This window comes from Canis lupus, chromosome 14 (assembly GCF_003254725.2).
Source record: "Canis lupus dingo isolate Sandy chromosome 14, ASM325472v2, whole genome shotgun sequence".
Lineage (NCBI taxonomy): Eukaryota > Metazoa > Chordata > Mammalia > Carnivora > Canidae > Canis > Canis lupus.
The window spans coordinates 6,698,544-6,721,150 of NC_064256.1; the positions used below are offsets into that span (position 1 = coordinate 6,698,544).

At 39.0% G+C, this 22,607-nt stretch overlaps 1 protein-coding gene across 5 annotated transcripts in view; it reads left to right on the top strand.

The window, feature by feature from the left end:
• The window catches only part of UBE2H (ubiquitin conjugating enzyme E2 H), a 109,118-nt gene that overhangs the window by 34,554 nt on the left and 51,957 nt on the right, over positions 1-22,607 (top strand). Inside the window, exon 1 of one of the 5 annotated variants that reach the window (XM_049093363.1) lies at positions 7,538-7,599. The exons of the other annotated variants lie outside the window; for them this stretch is intronic. Within the exon in view, the coding sequence (XP_048949320.1) occupies positions 7,553-7,599 (47 nt within the window). The 5' untranslated portion in view covers positions 7,538-7,552. Of the gene's footprint in view, positions 1-7,537; positions 7,600-22,607 lie in introns of those variants that run through there. 5 annotated transcript variants of the gene reach the window in all.

Consider the following 22,607-nt stretch of genomic DNA (forward strand, 5'->3'; position numbering starts at 1 on the left):
AACTTGAGCATAGATAAATTTTTTTAAATAAATTTTTATTTATTTATGATAGTCACACAGAGAGAGAGAGGCAGAGACATAGGCAGAGGGAGAAGCAGGCTCCATGCACCAGAAGCCCAATGTGGGATTCGATCCCGGGTCTCTGGGATCGCGCCCCGGGCCAAAGGCAGGCACCAAACCGCTGCGCCACCCAGGGATCCCGATAAATGGTTTTTAAAAAGTGAGAAGCACAATACATTTATCACTTGTGATTCTGTAGCAAATGACTGAGAAATTTAAAGCAGATCTGTTATGGTCTGTATAAAGTAAGCATGTTGATTTCTGTGGTAGATAAAGCCAGTGCTGTATCAGAAGACTGTTTTCCTATTTTTCTTGTATCCCCCTTGAACTGGGTATGTTTAATGGCAGAAGACTTCTATGTTAAGCCAGTTATAGTGCATGTTAAACGTTTGTGTTTAGAGTCTTTGAGTCCTGGACTAAATAAATATGATTATCTGCCTATAAAAAAAAAAAAAAAGCTAAAATCATTTGAAGAAAAACTAACAGGTGTAGGAATACAAACTGAAAACGTGCATCTGAGAAAACCTTCTGAAAGTCAGAGGGTTTTATGAATTTCTTCTGTTGTGACATCAATAATTGAACTTGGTACAAAAGGCACGTTTTAGCCGGACAGACTTAGGAGGCTGGCAGAGGACAAGGAATTCTTTATTATAGATTGTCTTTGTGTTGCTTTTGATCTGTTTCTAAATCCGGAACTAATGATTGAAAGAAAACTCTGGAACTCAATATTTTTATGGCTTTTTGAGGTGGAAGGTGAGGCTCAAAGGTGACTGCATGTTGGGGGTGGGGGATTTCTTTTGAAAGACAGGCTGACTGGGGTCTGGGCCACATAATTTCTTTGCTTGGGCTTTGGCCACAGGTGCAGGCAGGCTGTTTTACAAAGAGTTAAGGTTCTGCTTCTCAGCAGATGCCTTTTCCAGTGTTTCTTCCTGGTGCTCTGAAAACCATATGTGGGGGAAAAAGAGTCTTGTTCTCTTTGGAGGTTAAGGGCGTTGCCTGCCTGAAAGCACCAGTAGTATTATTTAATATTTATTTTAAAGTTTGAGGCAAGAGATGAAGAAAACTTATTGCCATTTAACAAAATAGAGCCAAGCCACCAGCTTTTTTTGGAAAGGAGTTTCTACCACTCCTTTATAAAGCTATAAAAGTTAATTTCATAGCCTCAAGGAAAGATGCTACTTCCCCTAAAGATCAGTTCTAGGAGGTTTAGAAGTTATCATTCGGTCTATAACTTAGACTGAAAATAAGCCTCTTTGAGTGCTATATGCCAGGCACTGTGCTTCTAGCATTTTAGATATATTAATCCTCAAAATAATCCAGAGAGGTAGATCCTGTTGTCATTTTTCCTGTTTTGCAGACGAGAAATCTGAGGCTTAGGCCCCAGTCTCGTGCCAAGTAATTTGCAGGACTGGGTGATAAACTTGGGCTGTCTGACTCTAAACCCACTAAAATTCACAACAGTACTGATAGTTCCCCAGGCCATGTGGAAAGAAGGGTGGTCTTATTTCCCCAAGGGAGATGGTCCCCAGGAGATAAGTCACTGTCATAGGCTGGTGTTGAAACCAGAATTCAAACCTGGGTCAGTTTGAAGTGAAAGCCTGTGTTCTTTCCACTGAGTTAGTATATTGTATTACCTCTTAGAGTACATTACTGTAATATCTGATTTACTAAGATCTTTTTTATTTCTGGTGCTGGCTACTCTCAGTTTATAGACAGGGTTGTTTAAAAAGTTCGTCTGTGAGGTTAGTAGTTTGGAAACTAGAATACATTGTCTGCTGGCAACAGGTCCTCCTACCTGGTGGTGGTTCTGAGGCCCGAGCCCATTGGGACAGTTGATATGCTTCACCTTCTTAACGTCTATGATACCAAAACCAGTTCTAAGACCTACTCTTGAGTTCTGAGGAGGAAGAGAAGCAGATAGGTGTTCCTAGTTGTTTCCAGATTCCTTGTGTCTCTGCAAATGATCTTTGCCGTGGTGCAAGAAACAACTAATATAATATGGGGTTGAGGGTGAGCACGGAGCCTCTGAGGTCCGACTTGGTTCTAACTGTGCCTGGACCAGTTATCAGTTCTCCCATTGACCCTCCACAGGTGATATGAGATAAGGCTGTTAACTTCCCAGAGGCTCAGTTTCCTCATCTGTAAAATCACTGGGTGCCCTCATTGTAGGGCTTAAGTCAGACAAACAGGCATTGGGAGCTCAGCATAGTTAACTGGACATGGTAGGTGTTCAAGAAATGATGGCAGTGGTGGTGGAGATGGCACTGATTAAATCTGCTTCATGCTCCATCTGTTCTATTATCAAAGGCTTTTGTGAGGTGAATGCTCTCTGGAGTAGACTGTGGTGTAACATTCTAAATTGGATTGAAGGTTGAGATTGAGATTCCCTTTATTTTGTAGTCACATGTAAATCAGTAAATTGCCTTGTAATTTAAATACTGCATCCTCAAATTATATGTTGTAAATTTTTATATACTTTAAAACCTTGACTTTAATTGGAAATATTGTTCAGTTGTGTTGCACAGCATTTTTTAAGGGGTGAGCATAAATTTTGATGAATGGCTTTGATATTAACAGTCTTCATGAACCTTCTAAGTTCTTGCTGCATTTAAACACAATGTACTTTTTGTTTCTCAAATGAAGAGACTGAGGTAGGAAGTGGGGATAGGCTTGGCCCAAAGGCTATTAATTAAAGGAGGGATGGGCCAAATAATATATAGAGGGCCAAGTAGTAAATATTTTGGGCTTTTTGCAATTACTCGACTCAGTCGTTGCAGCACAGAAGCAGCTATCAATCAGTGGATGGATTTGGCATTGTACAATAAAACTTTATTTACAAAAACCCACAATGCCATAGTTGATGGACCCGTGGACTAAAGAAACATTCCATTCTGTTTTGCTGGAAAGACCTACCTTGGTCCCACATCTCTCTCTCTCTCTCTCTCTCTAGGTTAATGTAGACTTATTAAAGATTGGTTTTCCCATGGGTGGCTTCATCAATCTTTTCCTGTAACAACCTTACCATACAAAAAGATTCAGATGTTTACATGGTTGGTTGCTTCCCAAACTCTACTTTGGTATAGCTTCCTGACTTTCAGACTTCTCCCTGGGGATATCCCAACTGGCTTCTAAAACTTTACCATGTCTAATGTTGATTTCTGTATTATATCCTCCAAAATCAGACTGATCTGTGTGTGTATGTGTGTGTGTTCACTCTTCTGTTACCCAAGTAAAAAACCGGAATGACCCCATAACTCCTTCATCCTGTTTTTTCTGCCTCCTTGAGATGTTTTGTCTCCCCACTTTTCTCCAGCCCTAGCACCACTGTTTTATTTAGGCCCTATGATCTACCTGGACTGTTGCAGATCATCTCACAACTTCAGGGCTCCCTGTGGCTAGTCTGTGTCTCCTTCCTTCCAGTCTGCCTTTCATTTTGCTGCTAGATTGATCCTGTTTAGTACATCCGATCATGGTACTTCCTGCTTAAAACCCCTTAGTTGCTCTTCAGTGCCTATGGTTTAAAGCCCAACCTGGGTATTAGAAGGTCCTTTTGGTAGAGAAGGAGGGCTGAAATGTGGAGCTGCGCCCACCCTGCAGGTGCTGTGCCTGTCTTCTCAAAGGACGGTTGCTGACTGTTCTGCATAGTCCCTCTTCTGGCCAGCTTGCCTTTATTCTTTAGTATTCACCTCAAGCTTTCCATCTTCCTCAGAGTCTTCCTGGAAGTCCCACACCCAGCTCCATATCTGCCACAGGTGCTTTTCCTGTCTTGTGTGTACTCCAATTGCGTTCTTGGTTTCCTTGTGAGAAGTTACACTTTATAATCAGCTGTGTGTTTGTGGCTTCAGCTCCCTCCCACCTGCCTTGTCAAGCTGCTCCTTGGAGGGTAGATCCTGTGTCTGTTATACCTTTGTCCCCAGCTCTTAGAATTGTACATTGTAACATCTGAGCTTGAACATTTTGAAGAATGGTAAATATTAGTAAAGAGATAGGGCCACAGGTATATTTTTCTTTCCTTTTGGGGGCTGGCGTTCTTATTTCTACTCTTCCAGGGGAACTAAAAGCCCAAAGAAAGTAGCAAAAGGAAAAGATACTTGGGCCAGGACCTGTGGTACAAAAAGTGCTCAGTGGACAGGCCTGGGGCTTAGAACTGATTCTTGTATACTCTTCATGGCCTGGCAGCTTCCTCCCTAAATCTGCAGTTCTTCGTTTGTAGTGTAGATTGGAACTCATGGGGTGCTTTATCAAAGTGTACATGTCTGATGAATACCTGCCACCCTCTCCACACCCCTAGTTCTCTGTGGGGGAGGGGATGTTAATACCCTGGTGATTCTTACATATTTCTTCTCACATTTCCAGTCATTTGTACCCCCTGACATTTTCTTCCTGCTCCTTATATTTCATAGTTCTTCATGATAATTCTTATGTCTTCTTATTTCCCTTCTTCTGAGGTATAGGGGCTTTAGGTGCTATGAGGTCTACACGGTGAAGATTGTTAGCATCTCAGAACCCCGAATGCATGTGTGTTCCCTAGTAGAAACTTCGGTATAGATGGGGATTAGTGTTCCAAGTAAAGTGGTGTACTTCAGATACAAGTGAGTTATATTGGCTTTCGTTCATGAAGAATTACATTCTGAATTAAGTAATGGACTTAGGAACTTTTGAAACAAAACTTAAGTCTATTAATTAAATAAGGACTCACGGAATCAGACCTGCTGCAGTGATCAGCATACTGTACCTCTTGCTGTACCTGCCTCCTATACCCTGATATCATTGCAGAGAGACGCCAAGAGCTCTAAAAGGCACCCTTCCTTGGAAGGAACCCCAGATTGGTCCCTGGAAGGTGGGAAGGAGAATAAGAAGGAGGTGCACGTTTGTATTTTTCCACAGTTAAATCACAAAGGTTCAAATAGTTATTTGCTGTCATATTTAGAAGTATACTTGGCTGGTTTTGAGATTGAGCCTGTGCAGATAGTGAGCTGGTGCCTCTAAAGAAGAAACCTCTTTATTCTTAAGTGATTGCCTAGTAATCTACATAACAAATGAGCCATTTTGCTTCAGAGATGTGAAATAGGCATCTATAAGTGAATAGTTTTTGAAACTAAAGTTGTTAAGACAAAAGTTCATCTTTTCACAGTAGGGTTTCTCTAGAAAATGCTCTTTACTCTATTGAAATGCAACTAGTTTAAACTAGGAGAGCATATTCCAATAATAGGCCCATGCAATTAGCCTTTCCTATAATGGAGTGAATGCTGGAATTTTTTGTGCATTATCATCATCAATTGGTGTTAGTCTCAGGGGAACCACATAATAGCTAGAAAACCTTGATTGAGAGATGCAAACAAAGGTTTCTGTCTTAATACATAGGCATGCTTTAGTTCTTCAAACCAATAAAATGTTAGGCTCTTAAACCTAATACTTTTTTGGTAACCATCTGCTGAGGATAAGATTAAGAAATGGTGCTTCAGAACTGTGTCATTATTTCGAATTAGAAGAAAATGTTGAGGGACTCTTCATTTAGTGCCGTATTCATACTAGACCTTGTATAGAAATGACACAGTGGTGTCCTGGTGAATGTTGAACCTCTGCCCGGGGAATAAAGCCTTGATTTGTAGCATTTGCTGATTTCTGAAGTGTAAATACTCCACCATGTCTGGTTTCAGAGTACAGATGTGATGTCACTGAACTTGAAATTGGGAAGAACTGCATATAATCAGCTGGTTTCAGCACACTGCTAAATTAACCTCAGCTATCAAATATTCAAATTTTTATATGGACTATATCTCTATATATAGGCTATAAATATATAATGTATATATATATTACAGCTTGTTTTTTTAATACTTAATATCATTTCTGTCTTTACCTTTAAATTGGTCTTACTGATGTATGATTTATGTACAATAAAATTCAGCAATTTCAAGTGTCTAGTTTGATGAGTTTTGACATGTGTACCCCCACCACAATCATGATATGTTATTACTTATTACACAGTTGCCAGATTTTTTCCAAAATCTTGCTTTTTCAAAATCTTCCACTGCCTACCTGTTTGTAAAACCATCAGTTGGCTGTATACTGTCCATAGGATAAAGTATAAAACTTTGTGGTCTGCTTCTCTGGCCTTGTTGACTATTGCCTGGCTACATGAATTTCTTATTCCAAAAAGACTGAACAGCTGGTTCCTGCATCTGTGCCTTCACTCATACCTCTGTCTTGCTTGCAATACTCCTGTTACCTCATATTGCTTCTTTTTTTTTAAATTTTTTATTTATTTATGATAGTCACACACACACAGAGAGAGAGAGAGAGAGGCAGAGACACAGGCAGAGGGAGAAGCAGGCTCCATGCACCGGGAGCCCGACGTGGGACCCGATCCCAGGTCTCCAGGACCGCGCCCCAGGCCAAAGGCAGGCGCTAAACCACTGCGCCACCCAGGGATCCCCCTCATATTGCTTCTTGACTGTCTTGCCTTTCTTTAAAGTTTGGCTCCCTCACCATTTTCTTCTTATGCAATCCAGTCTTTTGTGATGACTCCCTCATCTAACCTATCCTACTGCTATTTGGCACTTAATTTGCAACTTGTATTGAAATCCCAGGTTTTTTGTGGAGTAGTTTGTCTTCTCCAACAAAGCTGTCAGCTATGATAGGATAGGAAGTGTGGTACAGCTCAATTTTTAGCACTTGGCATTGCTATAAATGAATGAATGAATGGTTCTTGATGACAAAGTTTTCAACTCAGTGAGTCATAAACTCAGTGACGCCATTGGGGAGAATAATACTGTGCTGTATCCTAGACCTCCTAAGATGAAAGTTTGACTTGTTATAGAATATGAATGTGTAGTAATGTCTCTCAAAACCTATGTTAGTCATTAAAATACACATTGGAACTTTTTTCTCCGCCTTGAAAATTCATCCAAAGGTGGTTAGTTAGCATCATGGACTTTAAACTCTTGGCAAGACTTAAACATTTTAAAGTAGCTCCCCAAAGAACGTTCTTTGTTCCTTTCAACAAGCTTTATTTCACTTTTTGAAGTGCTGTTAAGAAGTTAGGAGGGTGTATCTCATTGATTTCCTTCCTGTCCCAGGAAGCTATATTATGATATTCAGAAAGAACTCCTGTGTCTTTTTCAGTAACTTTAAGCAAATCACTTTTGTTTTTGTTTTTTTTTGTTTTTTTTTAGCAAATCACTTTTGTTTTAAAACTTGTACTTTCTCTGTAAAAAAAAAAAAAATTGCAGATATAATTGTTAAAATATGACATTGACTCACCACCACCTAACAAGTGTTCAGAACAAATCTAGATATCTGTCTCTGTTTCACAGACTACCCTGCAGGTTCCTCTTTAAAAACTGGCTTTGCTCAGGTTCCACAATTGGTCTTCATCTCTCTTTTTTTTTTTTTTTTTTTAAGATTTTATTTATTTATTCATGAGAGACACAGAGAGAGAGGCAGAGACGCAGGCAGAGGTAGAAGCAGGCTCCAAGCAGGGAGCCCGATGTGGGACTCAATCCCGGGACTCCAGGATCACACCTTGGGCCAAAGGTAGGCACTAAACTGCTGAGCCACGCAGGGATTCCCGGTCTTCATCTCTTGTTAGTTGACACACTTTTCTTGGATGATTTCATCTACTGCCCTAAAACAGTGTCTCTAAAAGTTAAAATCCCTTGAATTTCAGTCTTGGATGGCCAAATGCCTATTGGACATCTCCACTAAACTGTCCTTAGGAGGCTGCAGATTTAACATGTCCTAAATAGGAAATCTCTGTAAGTCTTTGTGTCCCTCTGATTGTTCTTGCTCTTTTGGTGAAGGGTATTGCCATCTCCAGATAACTCAGTTCTAAAATATTAGAATCATCCTTGGCTCAGCCCTCTTTCTTCACCTTCTGTATCTGTCAGATCCACCTCAAATGTTTTTCTTAAATCCTAAACATTTTTCTTCTCTCTAAAATCCGGCTAACCCTCATCCTTTGTTAGGAGAAAGACTCCCCACCTCCAGGTATATAATTGGTGAACTAGGGGCAGATCCAATTTTTTTTTGGCCTCAGATTAACCAAGGTCATGAATCTGAAAGGCAAAATTGAAAAGCCTGTATATTATTTACAGTGTGCACCAGTGTGCGCTCTCCCTATAGGACATCGCTAGCAGCCCATACCATAACTAGAAAGTAATGTGAGAAGGAATCAGAACAAAAACAATGAGATGAATGAAATGTTTAATGGCTTGTCATAATCTGATGATGCCATCATCCCATAATGAAGAGATCCCTTGTGACCAGAAGACTCATGTGTATGAGCAAAAGCTCTTCCTCCCCTGCTCAGTTTCTTCGGTGGTGTCTGCCAACCTTTTCCTCTGATTTTTCCTTTAGTGCTTACTGACCCTTTCTGTTGATACCTTTTTCTTTACATGCACAAGTATATTCAGTTTGGCTCCTTCAGATGGCTTGCACACCTTTCTTCTTGGTTACTATGTGCTGATACTGAGTTGAGCTTTGGGGACCATCTTATTTTTTGCATGTTTAGAGCAAACTTCCTGTAGCTGCCACGTAAGAACAGAGGGCTAATCTCCTCTTGGGTTCAGCTGGCATCACTACATCCTGAAAATACCTTTTCCCTTCCCACTCTCTTGGGTTAGGACCACCTTCATTAAGCCTCCTTAGCACCCTTTGGGTAACTCTTATCATAATACTCCTTGGTAATTGTTTGCTTGTCATTTTCCTACTAGAACTTGAACTGAGGGCAGGTGCTCTCTTATTTCCAGATCCCACTGTCTAGGATAGTGCCTGGTACCTATTCACGTTAATTTATTTTTATTTTCTCACATTATTCATTTAGCTAGTATTTGTTGAGCACTAATTATAATACAGGCAAAGAACAAGTCAGATAAGGTTCCTGCCATCTTGGAACTTGGATTTTGTTGGAGGTGAAGGAGCATATAAACAGATAAAATAGTATTTCTGGTAAGACCTTCACAGAAACAGACACAGGTAGAGAATAACTGGGGGGTCGATCGGGGTGTGTACTTCAGGTGATGAGAAAGGTATCTGAGGAAGTGGCATTTGAGACACACCATAAAGGATAAGAGGAAGCAAGCTATCTGTAGAAACAGGGAAGTCAGGGCCAGCCAGAAGTAACCATTGCAAAGGCCCTGAAGAGGGTGAGAGCTTGTTGTGTTTCAGGAAATGAAAGACGACCAGTGTTGGCTGGAAACGCAGAGAGGAAGAATGTGGTACAAATATGTCTTTGTAATAGTAACTTGTCTCTCTGGCTGTTGTGAGGGTACAGAGTTAGTACAAAAGGCTTAGAATAGTACTCAGCCCATTTGAGTGCTAAAAGGGATAGCTGTTATATATATTTGTGACTAAAAACGCTAAGTAGCAATTTAAAAAATTGGAAAGGGACTTCAGCATAGAAGTTGAGCAGAATGCCATTTTGGGAACAAGTTATAGGTTAATCCCCTTGTTAGTAATTGCTAACATCAATATAACAAGGCTCTAAGCAGGGACCCCTGAGTGGCTCAGTTAAGCGTCTGCTTTAGCCTTGGGTCATGATCCTGGGGTCCTGGGATTGAGCCCCACATTCGGCTCTCTGCTCAGTGAGGGGTTGCTGCTCCCCCTCTCGCTCTTGTTCTTGCTCTCATTCTCGCTCTTCTCTCTCTCAAATAAGTAAAATCTTAAAAAAAAAAAAAAAGATTTAAGAGAAGTAATTTCAGTTTTATATGATAGTAACCAAGGTAGACTAGAATGATAGCTGTACCCTGTTAAAGATGCAGATATGATTTTTGGACTATTAATAATAGCACATACTGAGCCTTTCCTTAATCTTGTATTTATTAAGCTCCTTTTTTACATTGAGGAAAACAAAGGCACACAGAGATTTAAGTGACCTGCCCAAGACCATATGGCAAGTAAATGATCAGGCAGAGATTCACATTGAGTCCACTCCTCTAACCACTAGAATTCTGAATTTATTTTCTTCTGAAGTCTTTGTTCTTGGGGGAAAAAAAGCCCTCTTTGGGAATAGGGGAGCTCCGAAACGGGGTGATTTTTTTTTTTTAATTTTTATTTATTTATGATAGTCACAGAGAGAGAGAGAGAGAGGCAGAGACATAGGCAGAGGGAGAAGCAGGCTCCATGCACCGGGAACCTGATGTGGGATTCGATCCCGGGTCTCCAGGATCGCGCCCTGGGCCAAAGGCAGGCGCCAAACCGCTGCGCCACCCAGGGATCCCTGAAACGGGGTGATTTTATGAACCTGAGTGGCAGAGAGGTGGCTGGGCATTAGGACTTCCTTGGTGTTCTGTCAGTCTCCATGCAACTCTGCAGTCCTAGATATTACCGTCTAGATAGTGCAGATGTTGAATATTTTCTGTTTATTTTAAAGTGATGTTAGTGGTTCCTTTTTAACAAATTCTTAACTACTCCTGGGCACATTGAAGTCAGGAACCAGTCCCTTTCTGGCACCCTTCTACTGCATATTCATGAGTCCCCTTCCTTTAACATCCAGCCAGCATATGCTTAGGGACTGGAGGGCATCTCCCTGATCGAGTCAAAGAGTGAGATTGGTAAATTTGTGAGGGAAAGCATTCAAATACAGGTACTCGTCTTGATGTGTTTAAACATGTGGAGACAGTTCTATCAGAGTTGAGGGAGAGATTAATGATGGATACATTGGTTTCTTGTTTGCTTAGTGTAAAGCGGTGATTATTTCCTTTGAAAAAAATACTGAAAAGAAAAAACTTGGTCATATACTGTATGTCTCAGCAGTGAATCATATTTACATGGTTATTAGGAGTGTAATTTCTGAATATCAGTTTGACCAACAGTGGTGCTATACCTTTGTTCCATGGATAGCTAGGGAGGGGGAATGTGGGAGTAAAGTGAAAATCCTGATATATGTAATGAGGAAGTCATTTGATGATATTTGTAACTAGAAAGTCAAATAGTATATAAATAAGTAGATACATGGAAGCTAAGTACCACTTTATATGTTTGAATTATTTCCTCCAAGATCTCTTTGTTTTCAAAGTAGTCAAGAGTAAACTAAGGCTTTTAGTAAATTGGAGACTAACATTATTTCTTAAAATGTTAAATATCTGTTATTGAGATACTCTATGTAAATCTGTATAAATCTTTTGTGAGTATTCATTATTTTGTGTGCTGTAACAGCAAAAGTAGTTTGGTATAAGGAGCTATTTAAAGTATCAGGTCTAGGGATCCCTAGGTGGCGCAGCGGTTTGGCGCCTGCCTTTGGCCCAGGGCGCGATCCTGGGGACCCGGGATCGAATCCCACGTCGGGCTCCCGGTGCATGGAGCCTGCTTCTCCCTCTGCCTATGTCTCTGCCTCTCTCTCTCTCTCTGTGACTATCATAAATAAATAAAAATAAAAAAAAATAAAAAATAAAAAAAAATAAAGTATCAGGTCTACCCAAGAAATAAATTAACCTCACATCCTCTTTGGGGCATAGATATGGAAGTGCAAATACTTTATGTATTTAGAGAGATAGGTAAAATACAATTCCTGTCATTTAATTAAATGATGACATGTCAGACTAAACTCTTTTCTTTTTTTCACATTTTTCTGCCCAGGTTCTGGAGTTAACCTGCCTTAGGTTAAGTGAGATTTAATTGGCTAGTCTTGTCTTTGAGTTAGCTACTGAAAGTGCTTCGTATTTTAGTGGGTTTTTTTTTTTGGTTTTTTTTTTTTTTTTTTTCATAAATACTGAAGGGCTGCCTTCACATATTCACATGTAGGTGCTGTGTTAGAGAGGCAAAAAGGAAGGTCAGTAGAGTGGATCCTTTCCTCTTGGGTGACCCAGCCATGGCTGCAGTTGAATTGGTGAACAGCAATTTGAGGTACAGATGGCAATTGTGGTGTTTAAAGATGAACTTTATTTCCACTGTAAAAGCTTTAATACCAGTATTGGTGAGGGTGTGAGGTTGGCTCATATGATGGTAGAAAGTAACTGGATGTAATCTTTTTGAAGCACATTTATCAGAATTAGGTATATATCCCTTTGACCCAGAAGTTCCACTTCTGGAAATTGCAAACAGAAACTTGAAAAGTTATAGCAATAGACATGTATTGGAGTGTTCATTGTGACATTTTGTAATAGCACAAAAACTGACAAAGAATTACTACTTCACTAATGGCTGCTTAAATTATGGTATTTTGATATTGTGCAAGCTTTAAAGCAGGGGGATGGGGAGGCTTAGATATGTATGTACTGATAAAGATGACCTCCATGTGTTACTTGGAGAAAGGTGTTTTCAGAACACTTTACACTTGTGTGTCTGTGTGTATGTCATGGTGTGAATGTATATGTGTATAAACATTTTTATAGAAAATAAACTGGTGATATGTGGGTAGTGAGACTAGGGGGTTAGGGATGGGATGGCCGCTTTAGGCCCCACTCACATTTTAAAAGACAAATTAGGAAAAAAGCCTTAAAACTCTGTGCTTCACCACTGGAGGCTGTTTAGTTGTATTGAAAGGTATTCTCAGAGCAGCACTCTGCCCACTGGTAGGGGCACCAGCCAACTGTTTGTGGAACTTAGTGGCATCTGAACCTGTTAGTCCTGTTTGACCCCGTGGTACAAACATGAGAGAAGGAAACCTAATCGTTTTGTCACTTTTCAATGCCAAATTTTCTTACTATATATACACTCACTGTTGTGTGTGTCTAGGTTTGTTTTCTCTTGTTTTGCTAAAAAAAAAAACCAAAACAAACAAAAAGAAAGCACCCTTCCCCCCCCCACATTGTTAAATTATTAAGGAAACACTCCTTGTAAGAAACTTGATTTTTCATTTCCTTCCCGTACCTCCTAATAATACAGCCTTTATTTCCCATTGTTTGTGGATATTTAAATCTCAGATTTTTTATTTGACATTATTAGGCTAGCTTCCCTATCGCTATTTATCACTTGGATACTTCTTAATTGTACCTGACAACCCATTTCTTACTGTGTGTTATCTTCTCTGTGGGTCTTGAGCTAGCAGTCTTGCTAGCATGGGGAGAAAGCGTCCTCTTGGCAGTGTCACCTGTTACTTGTATGATGCTTTAAACAGCTCCAGCCGCTCGTGTTGTATCACATTGCACACCTAGTGTAGAGTCCCCCTTTCACCTGACAACTCTTGGCTTTCCAGGGTTCTGTGCTTATCTAATCTTTTGGGGGTTATTTTCTTATGGTAGGGTATTTTCTTTAAAAGCACCCCCCTCCGCCCTGTTTAATGTTTCATATCTTTTGCTTATTTTCACCATGGACTTTTTTGAAAAAAGCAACATTCTAGTTTCCGTTGAAAGTTGTCATCCGAGTTCTTTCATCCTCATTACTCATGAGATGATAAATAAAGATGGCTTATAATAGCTACTTGAACGTATCAAAAAGGATATTTGCCTTCTAACTACTCTTAAAGTTTTTTAGCAGAATTTCAATATCAAGAAGACACTGCTATTTTCCATATTACTTTAGATTATTAATTTTATTTTTTATTTTATTTTTTTAAAGATTTTATTTTTGAGGGGGGTGAGGGTGGGCAGAGACACAGACAGAGGGAGAAGCAGGCTCCATGCAGGGAGCCTGACGTGGGACTCGATCCCGGGTCTCCAGGATCACGCCCTGGGCTGAAGGAGGTGCTAAACTGCTGAGCCACCCGGGCTGCCCTACATTTTAATTCCCTTTTTAAAAACATTGTTTGTGAAAGCCTTTATTAAACTTGTAACACATAATTGGTACCACTTCTGGTAAGTCTTCCAAATGGGTAGTAGAAACTAGGTTCAGTTGAATACAGACATTCGTTTTGGAATGCAGCATTCCCTGTGTTGGTGGACTGTGCTTTTAACTTAGCTTCTATCTGCTTGTATTTGTCTGTAGTTCTGCTTCATTTAGTATAAAATCATGACAGTGATCTTGAACCTGTTGCTTAGTCTTTGTACATTTATTGCTTTAAAAAAGCCTGAGTCTGTGCTGCTCTCTTCCCTTGTTTAATTTTTATGAAATCGAGGTGAAGGTGTTATTAGTATTTGGCACCTGCTATGCATGATGAACATGGAGTAGTAAAGAGAACAGCAAGTATTCGTCCTTTATGTTCTGGAAGAAACTAGGGAATGAGGAGAGGTACTTGTGACCAGAGCTTTAGAGCAGTGATTTGTAAGGGCAAACTAACGGTTTGTATGTGCATGTATATTCTCTTTCCCTTTTCCTCTGGGTTTACAGGCACTTATATATGAATTTTTAAAGAACTGTCTTTAAGAAATTCTTGAGATTATTGAAGTTACAAAATTACTGTGGGGAATTCTTAGTGTCTAGAGACACTCATAATTAGTACAGAGAAGGAAAGGAGAGAGTCATGGCCTGGGTTATGGACCTGGATCTTTCCATAAGTAGCTCCATGACTTTGAGATCTCTTAACTATTTTATAAAAAGAAATAGATGACCACATATCTGATATCTCCTCTTCCTCATTTACTGTAATTCATTCTTTTTCACTTTGCCATAATCTTTATCTATAGAACGATGCCACTGCTTCTATTTATTAATTTTTATACAACACTTTGCAGTAATATAATATATGTCACTTGTAGAGTGGCAAAGAAAATATTTCCTTTAAGAATGTTACTGTGGGCAGCCTGGGTGGCTCAGCAGTTTAGCGCCGCCTTCAGCCCAGGGCATGATCCTGGGGACCCAGGATCGAGTCCCGGTCGAGCTCCCTGCATGGAGCCTGCTTCTCCCTCTGCCTTTCTCTTTCTCCTCTCTGTGTATTCTCATGAATAAATAAATAAAATCTTAAAAAAAAAAAAAAGATAAATAAAAATGTTACTGCTGGGGCAACTGGCTGGCAGTCAGCAGAGTTATGGGACTCCTGATCTCAGGGTAATGAATTCAACCCCCATGTTGGGAATAGAGCTTACTTAAAAAAAAAAAAAAAAAAAAAAAAAAAAAAAAATCACTGCTTACTGTAAATGATTCACATATGCCTTGATTAGAATGTCTGTGGGTAGGGATTATTAAACACTTCACTTAACTCTGTTTTCATTGAATGACATTGCAGTCTACATGTCAAGTGTTAGGGTAAAAACTGGTCTACTGTATTTAAAACAAAGGAAGTACAGTTTTCAAAGATGATTAGAGAAGAACATTGGAAGCATGAGTACCAAATACACTGCAAAGATATTCCATAAAGCCATATTAAATTTAGCTTTATAATACTTACTGAGAAGCTGCTTCATGATGCACTTTGTCATGGACACTGTGGATGGCAGAATGAAGAAGCATATCGCCCAGAAGGGGAGATAGGATGTATTTTAAATAGATGCTTCTATTAGGATTTTGCAGAGGGCCACTGGACTATTTGCATGTTTCTGTATCATTTATAGGGAAAGTATATGTTGCCTTTGACTTCAAAGTTCTCAAGTTTAGGTACTGTTGTCATTCTCAAGGTTGTGATTCATTTATTTTTCTTCTCCAGCCTACTGTGATTAGGTAGTCTGCCTTTGGAATGACAGGGTTCTTTCTGTTTACTTCTTTGACATGTGGACAGTGGTTTCATCTACCTCCATACTGAGAACAGAAAACGGAAAGTTATAATTAAGTACCAGTGTCTTTTAATGTATCCACTTCTAAAAATTTTTCCCCCAAAAAAAGAGAAAACTTTTTTTTTAATGGAGAGAAAGGGGCAGAGGAAGAGGGATAGAGGGAATCTTAAGTGAGCTCCAAACCCAGCACAGAGCCTGATGTGGGGCTTAATCTCATGACCCTGAGTTCATGACTTGAACTGAAATTAAAAAATCAGATGGTCAACTGACTGAGCCACCTAGGCACTCCCCACCCCACCCCCCCAGTTTTTTAAAACAATTTTTTCTGGATCATTTGTTTAGATGTTCATAGTGAACTTGATGTCTCTTGGGTATCTTGTGTCTTGAGAATCTTTTTAAGTCTTTATTTTTTCTCTATAGTTCAAAGCTATATTCTGAATCTGTAGCTTTTATTTTTTAAGATTTTATTTATTTGACAGCAGAAGCAAGGGGAACAGCAGGGAGAGGGAGTAGCAGACTCCGCACTAAGGAGAAAGCCCAATGTGGGGCTCAATCCTAGGACCCTGGGATCATGACCTGAGCCAAAGGCAGGTGCTTAACTGACTCAGCTACCCAGGGGTCCCTTCATCTGTAGATTTTAAACTGGATGTTTGACTAGTTCCTTGACAGTGAGTGTCACCTTCCATAGAAGCAGAGTGTAGTTGGACATATACAACCTTTTGATATAAAAAAAAATGTGACAGGTATTAGAAATTGATTTATTATTATTAAATTTTTCAAATGTAAAATATTAATTTAGGGAATCTCTGTCACTTAAAACTTTGCAATTATCAGGACTTTTTCACACATCTTTTTTTTTTTTTTTTTTCCTCTGTAATGTTTTAGGGCAAATTCCAGACATTGTCCTTTAACAACTATATAAACCAGGTGGCCCCTCTTAAAAATAAGGACATTTATGTAAATAACCATAATGTTGTTATCATGCTTAAGATTATAAGCAATACTCTGAGTAAATGATTTGTTTTCAGCAGTGTTTTTTACCTTTGAATTAAGCTGTAACAAATCAAGTCGTGAAAAGGGTTGTTGCTGTTATTGTTTTGTTTTGTTTTTTAAGATTTTATTTTTAAGTAATTTCTACGCCCAATTTCGGGCCCGGACTTAACAACCCTGAGATCACATGCTCTACTGACTGAGCCAGCAGCCACTCCTAAAATTAAGCTTTTGATTAACCTTGCATGAGTTATTGAAGATTAGCACACTGTTTAATTAACATACTGTTAATTTATGTATATGATTTGTACATTTTTAGTTAAAAGTAAACAAAGTGCACAGTTGCCATAAAATAGCAAAGCAGTGAAGTTTATTAAAGAACTATTTATATTTTGTTGATAACCTAAATATTTTGAGGTGCTTAAATGGAATATGAACTTTTTAGATAATATTAAATTTTCTGTTTTGACTTTTTTGGTCTCAAGAAGCCATCATTTTTCCATATTTCCCATTGCTTTTCTCTCACTACTTTTTCTGTAGCTAGGACATCTCTGAGTATCAGACTTTGTAAGTATGCTTTATAAAACATTTTGTTGGGGGTCGGGTGGGGCTTAAATTTTCTATATATCTTTCTAATATACTTCCTTTTTCTGAAATCTATTTGAAAAAAATTATTTTCTGTGACTTACGACTCAATTTTTTCTTTTGAATTTTTAGCTTCATTTGGGAATCTGGTAGCAGAATAATACATCTGAGAAGAGCTAAGTTATGAAGATTTTCCCATTTAAAAAAAAATAAACTTAGATTTTACCAGTATTTACTTTTGTTTCTGACATGGAAACTTTAAATGAAAATATAACACTTGAGGGAAAAAAAAAAATCTCTTCTAGGGTTAGTGTGATTTATACCCTGTTGCGTGGTAATGAACATACTTGCTTTTGACTTTCTTACCCTGTTTAACTAAATTTTTTTTTTAACTAAATTTTTTGACTATGTAAAACTTTAAAAATATTTGCTACCGGGCAACCCGGGTGGCTCAGCGGTTTAGCGCCTGCCTTTGGCCCAGGGTGTGATCCTGGAGACCCGGGATCGAGTCCCATGTCGGGCTCCCTGCGTGGAGCCTGCTTCTCCCTCTGCCTGTGTCTCTGCCTCTCTCTCTCTCTCTGTGTCTCTCATGAATAAATAAATAAAATCTTTAAAAATATGTATATTTGCTACCTAAGAAAATAATACATTCTGTCTTTTATCCCTTAGATAATGAGGCTTTTTTTAAAAAGATTTTATTTATTTGATAGCACAAGCATGGGGATGCGGGAAAGGGAGAAGCAGGCTCTCTGCTGAGCAGGGAGCCTAATGCTGGGGTCGATCTCAGGACCTCAGGATCATGACCTGATCCGAAGACAGGCACTTAACCGAGCCGCCCAGGCACCCCTGATAATGAGTCTCTAAGTGTTCAGTATATCATAGGAAATTGTCAAAGTTTTTTGCTTTACAAACCTCTGAACAATACGTAATTATTTCGAAAAGACCCATTAAATAAGTGATACCTGTGTCACTCAAGTTTTTGGCAGCTATAGCCAACTAATTTAGTTGTAAACCTGCAAATAAACAGCTAAGAAGAAAAAGTATTTTATTTATTGGAGAATGTTTTTTAGAATGTATTCCCTTTTTTTATTAACAAAATTTCATGAACTTTGATTATCTGATTTTTATAACCTACCACAGATAACATTTTATTTTTTAAGATTTTGTTTGAGGGAGAGTGGGGGAAGGACAGAGGGAGAGAATCCCTAAACAGACCCCCCTACTGAATGTGGAGCCCTATGCAAGGCTTGACCCCACAACCCAGAAGATCATGACCTAAGCTAAAACCAAGAGTTGGACGCTTAACCAACTGAGCCACCCAGGTGCCCTCACAGATAACATTTTAACACATAAACATCTCAAACCTAGCTCAAAACAAAACTAAAACACTAGGGGGGCACCTGGCTAATTCAGTTGGTGGAGCATGGGACTTTTGGTCTTGCGGTTTGAGTTCGAGCTTCATGTTGGGTGTAGAGATTATTTAAAAAATAATAATAAAACAACAACAATTAGGAAAAGAACCTGCCAAAACCTTCAGCATAACAGTATGGGAAGATTCTATTTTAGAAAATAAGCATGTGCCTTGTTAGTTCCTTGTGGCACATTGTGTTCTATGGTGCCTTAAAGTAACCATTGTCTGTAATGATAACATAAGGAAAGGTTTTTTGGGTGAATGGGGGTCTCAAGAATGTAGAAGAAAACTTACAATTTTTAATATATTTTTTTAAAGATTTATTTATTTATTTATCATAGACACAGAGAGAGATAGAGGCAGAGACACAGGCAGAGGGAGAAGCAGGCTCCATGCCGGGAGCCCGACGCGGGACTTGATCCCGGGACCCCAGGATCGCGCCCTGGGCCAAAGGCAGGTGCCAAACCACTGAGCCACCCAGGGATCCCCTTTTTCTTGATATTTAAACAAATGTTGCTTAAGTAAATTATAGTCCTGTGGAAACTAGTTTTGTATATTTTTTTTACATTAAAAAAAATTGAATTCCTGTTATGTCTGATACTGGGCCAGGTACCTTTCTTTGTAAGTGTTTCATCTTCAGCATCTGTGTGAATGAGGTAGTAATCCCTCCTCAATTCCCTCTCTCTTTTTTAGAGATTGGAAACAAGCTGAGAGTTAAGTGATTTACAAGGTGACTACTTTTAAATCACCAGTTTTCCAGCTGCTTATACTATATTGCCATTTAGTTTTATCTATTTATACTTCAGATGTTTCTGTGTTTAAGACCGAACTTAGCATCTTCCGTAAAAAACTTGTTCCTTCTGTCCTGTGTTCCACTTTGCCATTAATAGTATCACCTTCCCTGTCAGACAAGGCTAGGACTATACTTAGACCTCAGACTGGCAGGTTCAGGCTCTGTCTGTCTTGCAACTTCATTCATGTGTTCATTTTATATAGTGTTAATGGAGTGCCTACTATGTGCTGGGAGTTTCTTAGGCTCCAGGAACTCAGCAGTGAACAAACCAGACAATCCTTGCCCTTAAGGAAGCTTGCATTGTAGTAGTAGGAGATAAGTGATAAAGTAGAATGCATAGTATAGGGACGCCTGGGTGGCTCAGAGGTTGAGCCTCTGCCTTTGGTTCAGGTCATGATGCCAGGGTTCTGGGATCAAGTCCCATATCCGGTTCCCTACAGGGAACCTGCTTTTTCCTCTGCCTATGTCTCTGTGTCTCTTTGTCTCTTCATGAATAAATAAATAAAATCTTTTAAAAAGTACATAGTATATTAGTCGGTAACAATGTAGCAGTATGTGGTTGTAAGTAGGATGGTCTCAGAAGGCTTCATGGAGAGACACTGGAGCACATGTGCTGTTTGCATTTAGAAATTAGGAGATTGATTTAGAAATCTAGTTTTTTGGTTTCTCATGAAAATGAGATATTTTAGCAATATCTAGCAAAATGAGATATTCTGGAGCTTTCTACCAGCTTTGCTAAATCTAGGCAGTTATAAAGCCTATGAGGTCTCTATCTCTCCATTGTTCCCATGGCTGTTAACCTTAGTTGAGGCCTTGAACGTTTCTTTTCTGCTCTTTTGCTTTAACTGTTTAATCACACCTTCAGCTGGTCCTATACACCATGGCTCAGTTATCCATATTTATATATATATATATATAAAGATAATATATATAATAAAATATAAGTATATATTTTATTATATATATATGGCAATATATATATATGGCATACTTGTGTATGCCATGCCTAGAAATAACCAATTGTCTCTCTGTTCACCAGATAAAATCCATGCTTTGGGGCAGTTGATACTCTGGTCTTGGCCTACTTTCTAACACTCCCCATTGTCCACTCATCAAAATAAAAATGCAGTGGTCTCATTTTGTGGACCTATCCTGTACTTTTCTGGTTTTGTTTTAAATGCCTCTCCCACTCCTACACATCCCAGATCCTGTGGTGTTCTTAAGGCCTATGTAAATCCATCTCAGTCTATATCCACAAACTGGAAGAAATCCATTCCTACCTGAAACCCTAGTAGCAGACTGTTGCTGCATTTACTCTTTAATGTACAGATCTCATGTTCCCTTGCTCAACTTTAAGCTTCTTGGAGGTATACTCATTTAAGGGTAGTTTTTGTTTGCATTATGCCTCTTGTGTGGGGAAGGTTTGTAGAATATTTAGTAAACCAACTTTTAATAGAAATAAAGCCTGTGATCTTTACTGGATTTAATGAATGCTCCATAGCTCAGCTTAATAGATTCCTATTACTTCATGTGGAAAGCTTAAAATATTTTGTGGAGGGGATATAGGGAATAAAATTGCTTGAGTTTAGGAGATACAACACCTGTATATTGTTTTGTTGAATGCTCTTGACATTGTATTATTGCCTCCCAGATTGAGATAAATGATGAAAATATGCTCTTATTTATATTTTATTTCATCACTGGTAGAAGGCTTTTTCCTTCCCTCTTACTGCCTTGCATCCTTTTCCCCATGCTTATTGTCTCTATAATTTTTTATTTCTGCTGTTTTCAGTATTTGTCTTTTGTGTAAAAGTCTTCCCTTCTCCCAAAATAAAGAATACAAACCTTTCAAAACTTTTTTTTTTGTTTAAGATTTTATTTATTTATTCATGAGAGACACAGAGAGAGAGAGAGGGGCAGAGACACAGGCAGAGGGAGAAGCAGGCTCCATGCAGGGAGCCTGACGTGGGACTGGATTCCGGGTCTCCAGGATCACGCCTTGGGCTGAGGGCGGCATTAAACTGCTGAGCTACCCGGGCTACCCAACCTTTCTTTTTTTTTTTTTTTTTTTTTTAATTTAAACTTTCATTTCACCCAGGAGCCTCTGTTATTCTACATGACCATTTTTCTTTACAGATGTACTTTTGTTTAAATTATAAGTAATTATTGGTACGCCTGGCAGACTAAGTAGAACATGCAATTCTTGATCTTGGGGTTATGAGTTCAAGTTCCATGTTGGATGTAGAGATTGCTTGAAAATAAAATCTTTAAAAATATAATATGTGTGTAACTATTATTTTGACCAGGGGCTGGCTATTTATCATTGATACGCAATAGCCATGCTCATCTTCCTTCAGGGTGGTTGGATTTTTCTTAGATATCATTTTGAATCCATTTAAATTTGATTTGTCTAGAATGTCACTTGTTGATTTGCTCTCTTGGCAGAGTATGCTTCTCTTTCAGTAAGAAGTTTTTGTTCTCTTATATACTGGATCACTTGCTATTTTTTTTCTTCCTTAGACTAAGTATTGGACCTCAGGGAAAAAAATGTTGCATCATTTTATAAGCTCTTATTTATTTTTTTAAAGATTTTATTTGTTTATTTGAGACAGAGCACACGCTGGGTGGGGACAGAGACAGAGGGGCACCTGAATGGTGCAGTAGCTTAAGCGTCTACCTTCGGCTCAAGTCATGATCCCAGAGTCTTGGGATCTAGCCCAGCATTGGGCCCCCTGCCCAGTGGGGAGTCTGCATTTCTCTGCCCTTCTGCCCCTCTCCCCACTTGTGCTAGCTCTCTTTTCTGTCTCTCTCAAAATTAAAAAAAAAAAAAAAAAAAAAAGAGCTATGGGGCACCTGGGTTGCTCAGCTGGGTGTCTGATCCTTGGTTTCAGCTCTGGTCATGATCTCATGGGTTGTGGGGTTGAATCTTGTGTGGAGCTCCACACTCATTAAGGAGTCAGCTTGGGGATTCTCTCCCTCGGCCCCTCCCCACATGCACATGTACTCTCTCTAAATAAATAAATCTATAAGAAAATAGAACTAAAGCAGCTTAGTTCTTCTACACTGTTATGCTTATTAAATGCTAAAGTTCCAATAACTGACTACATTTTTAATTTTGTTTTAGAAGTTCTCTTATGGAAAATTTCAAACATAAAAGAAAAACCAATGTGATGAATGCCCCCCCCCTCCAGGCACCCATCATGGATTCAGTAATTCCTACCTCAAGCTTTTACCATTTCTT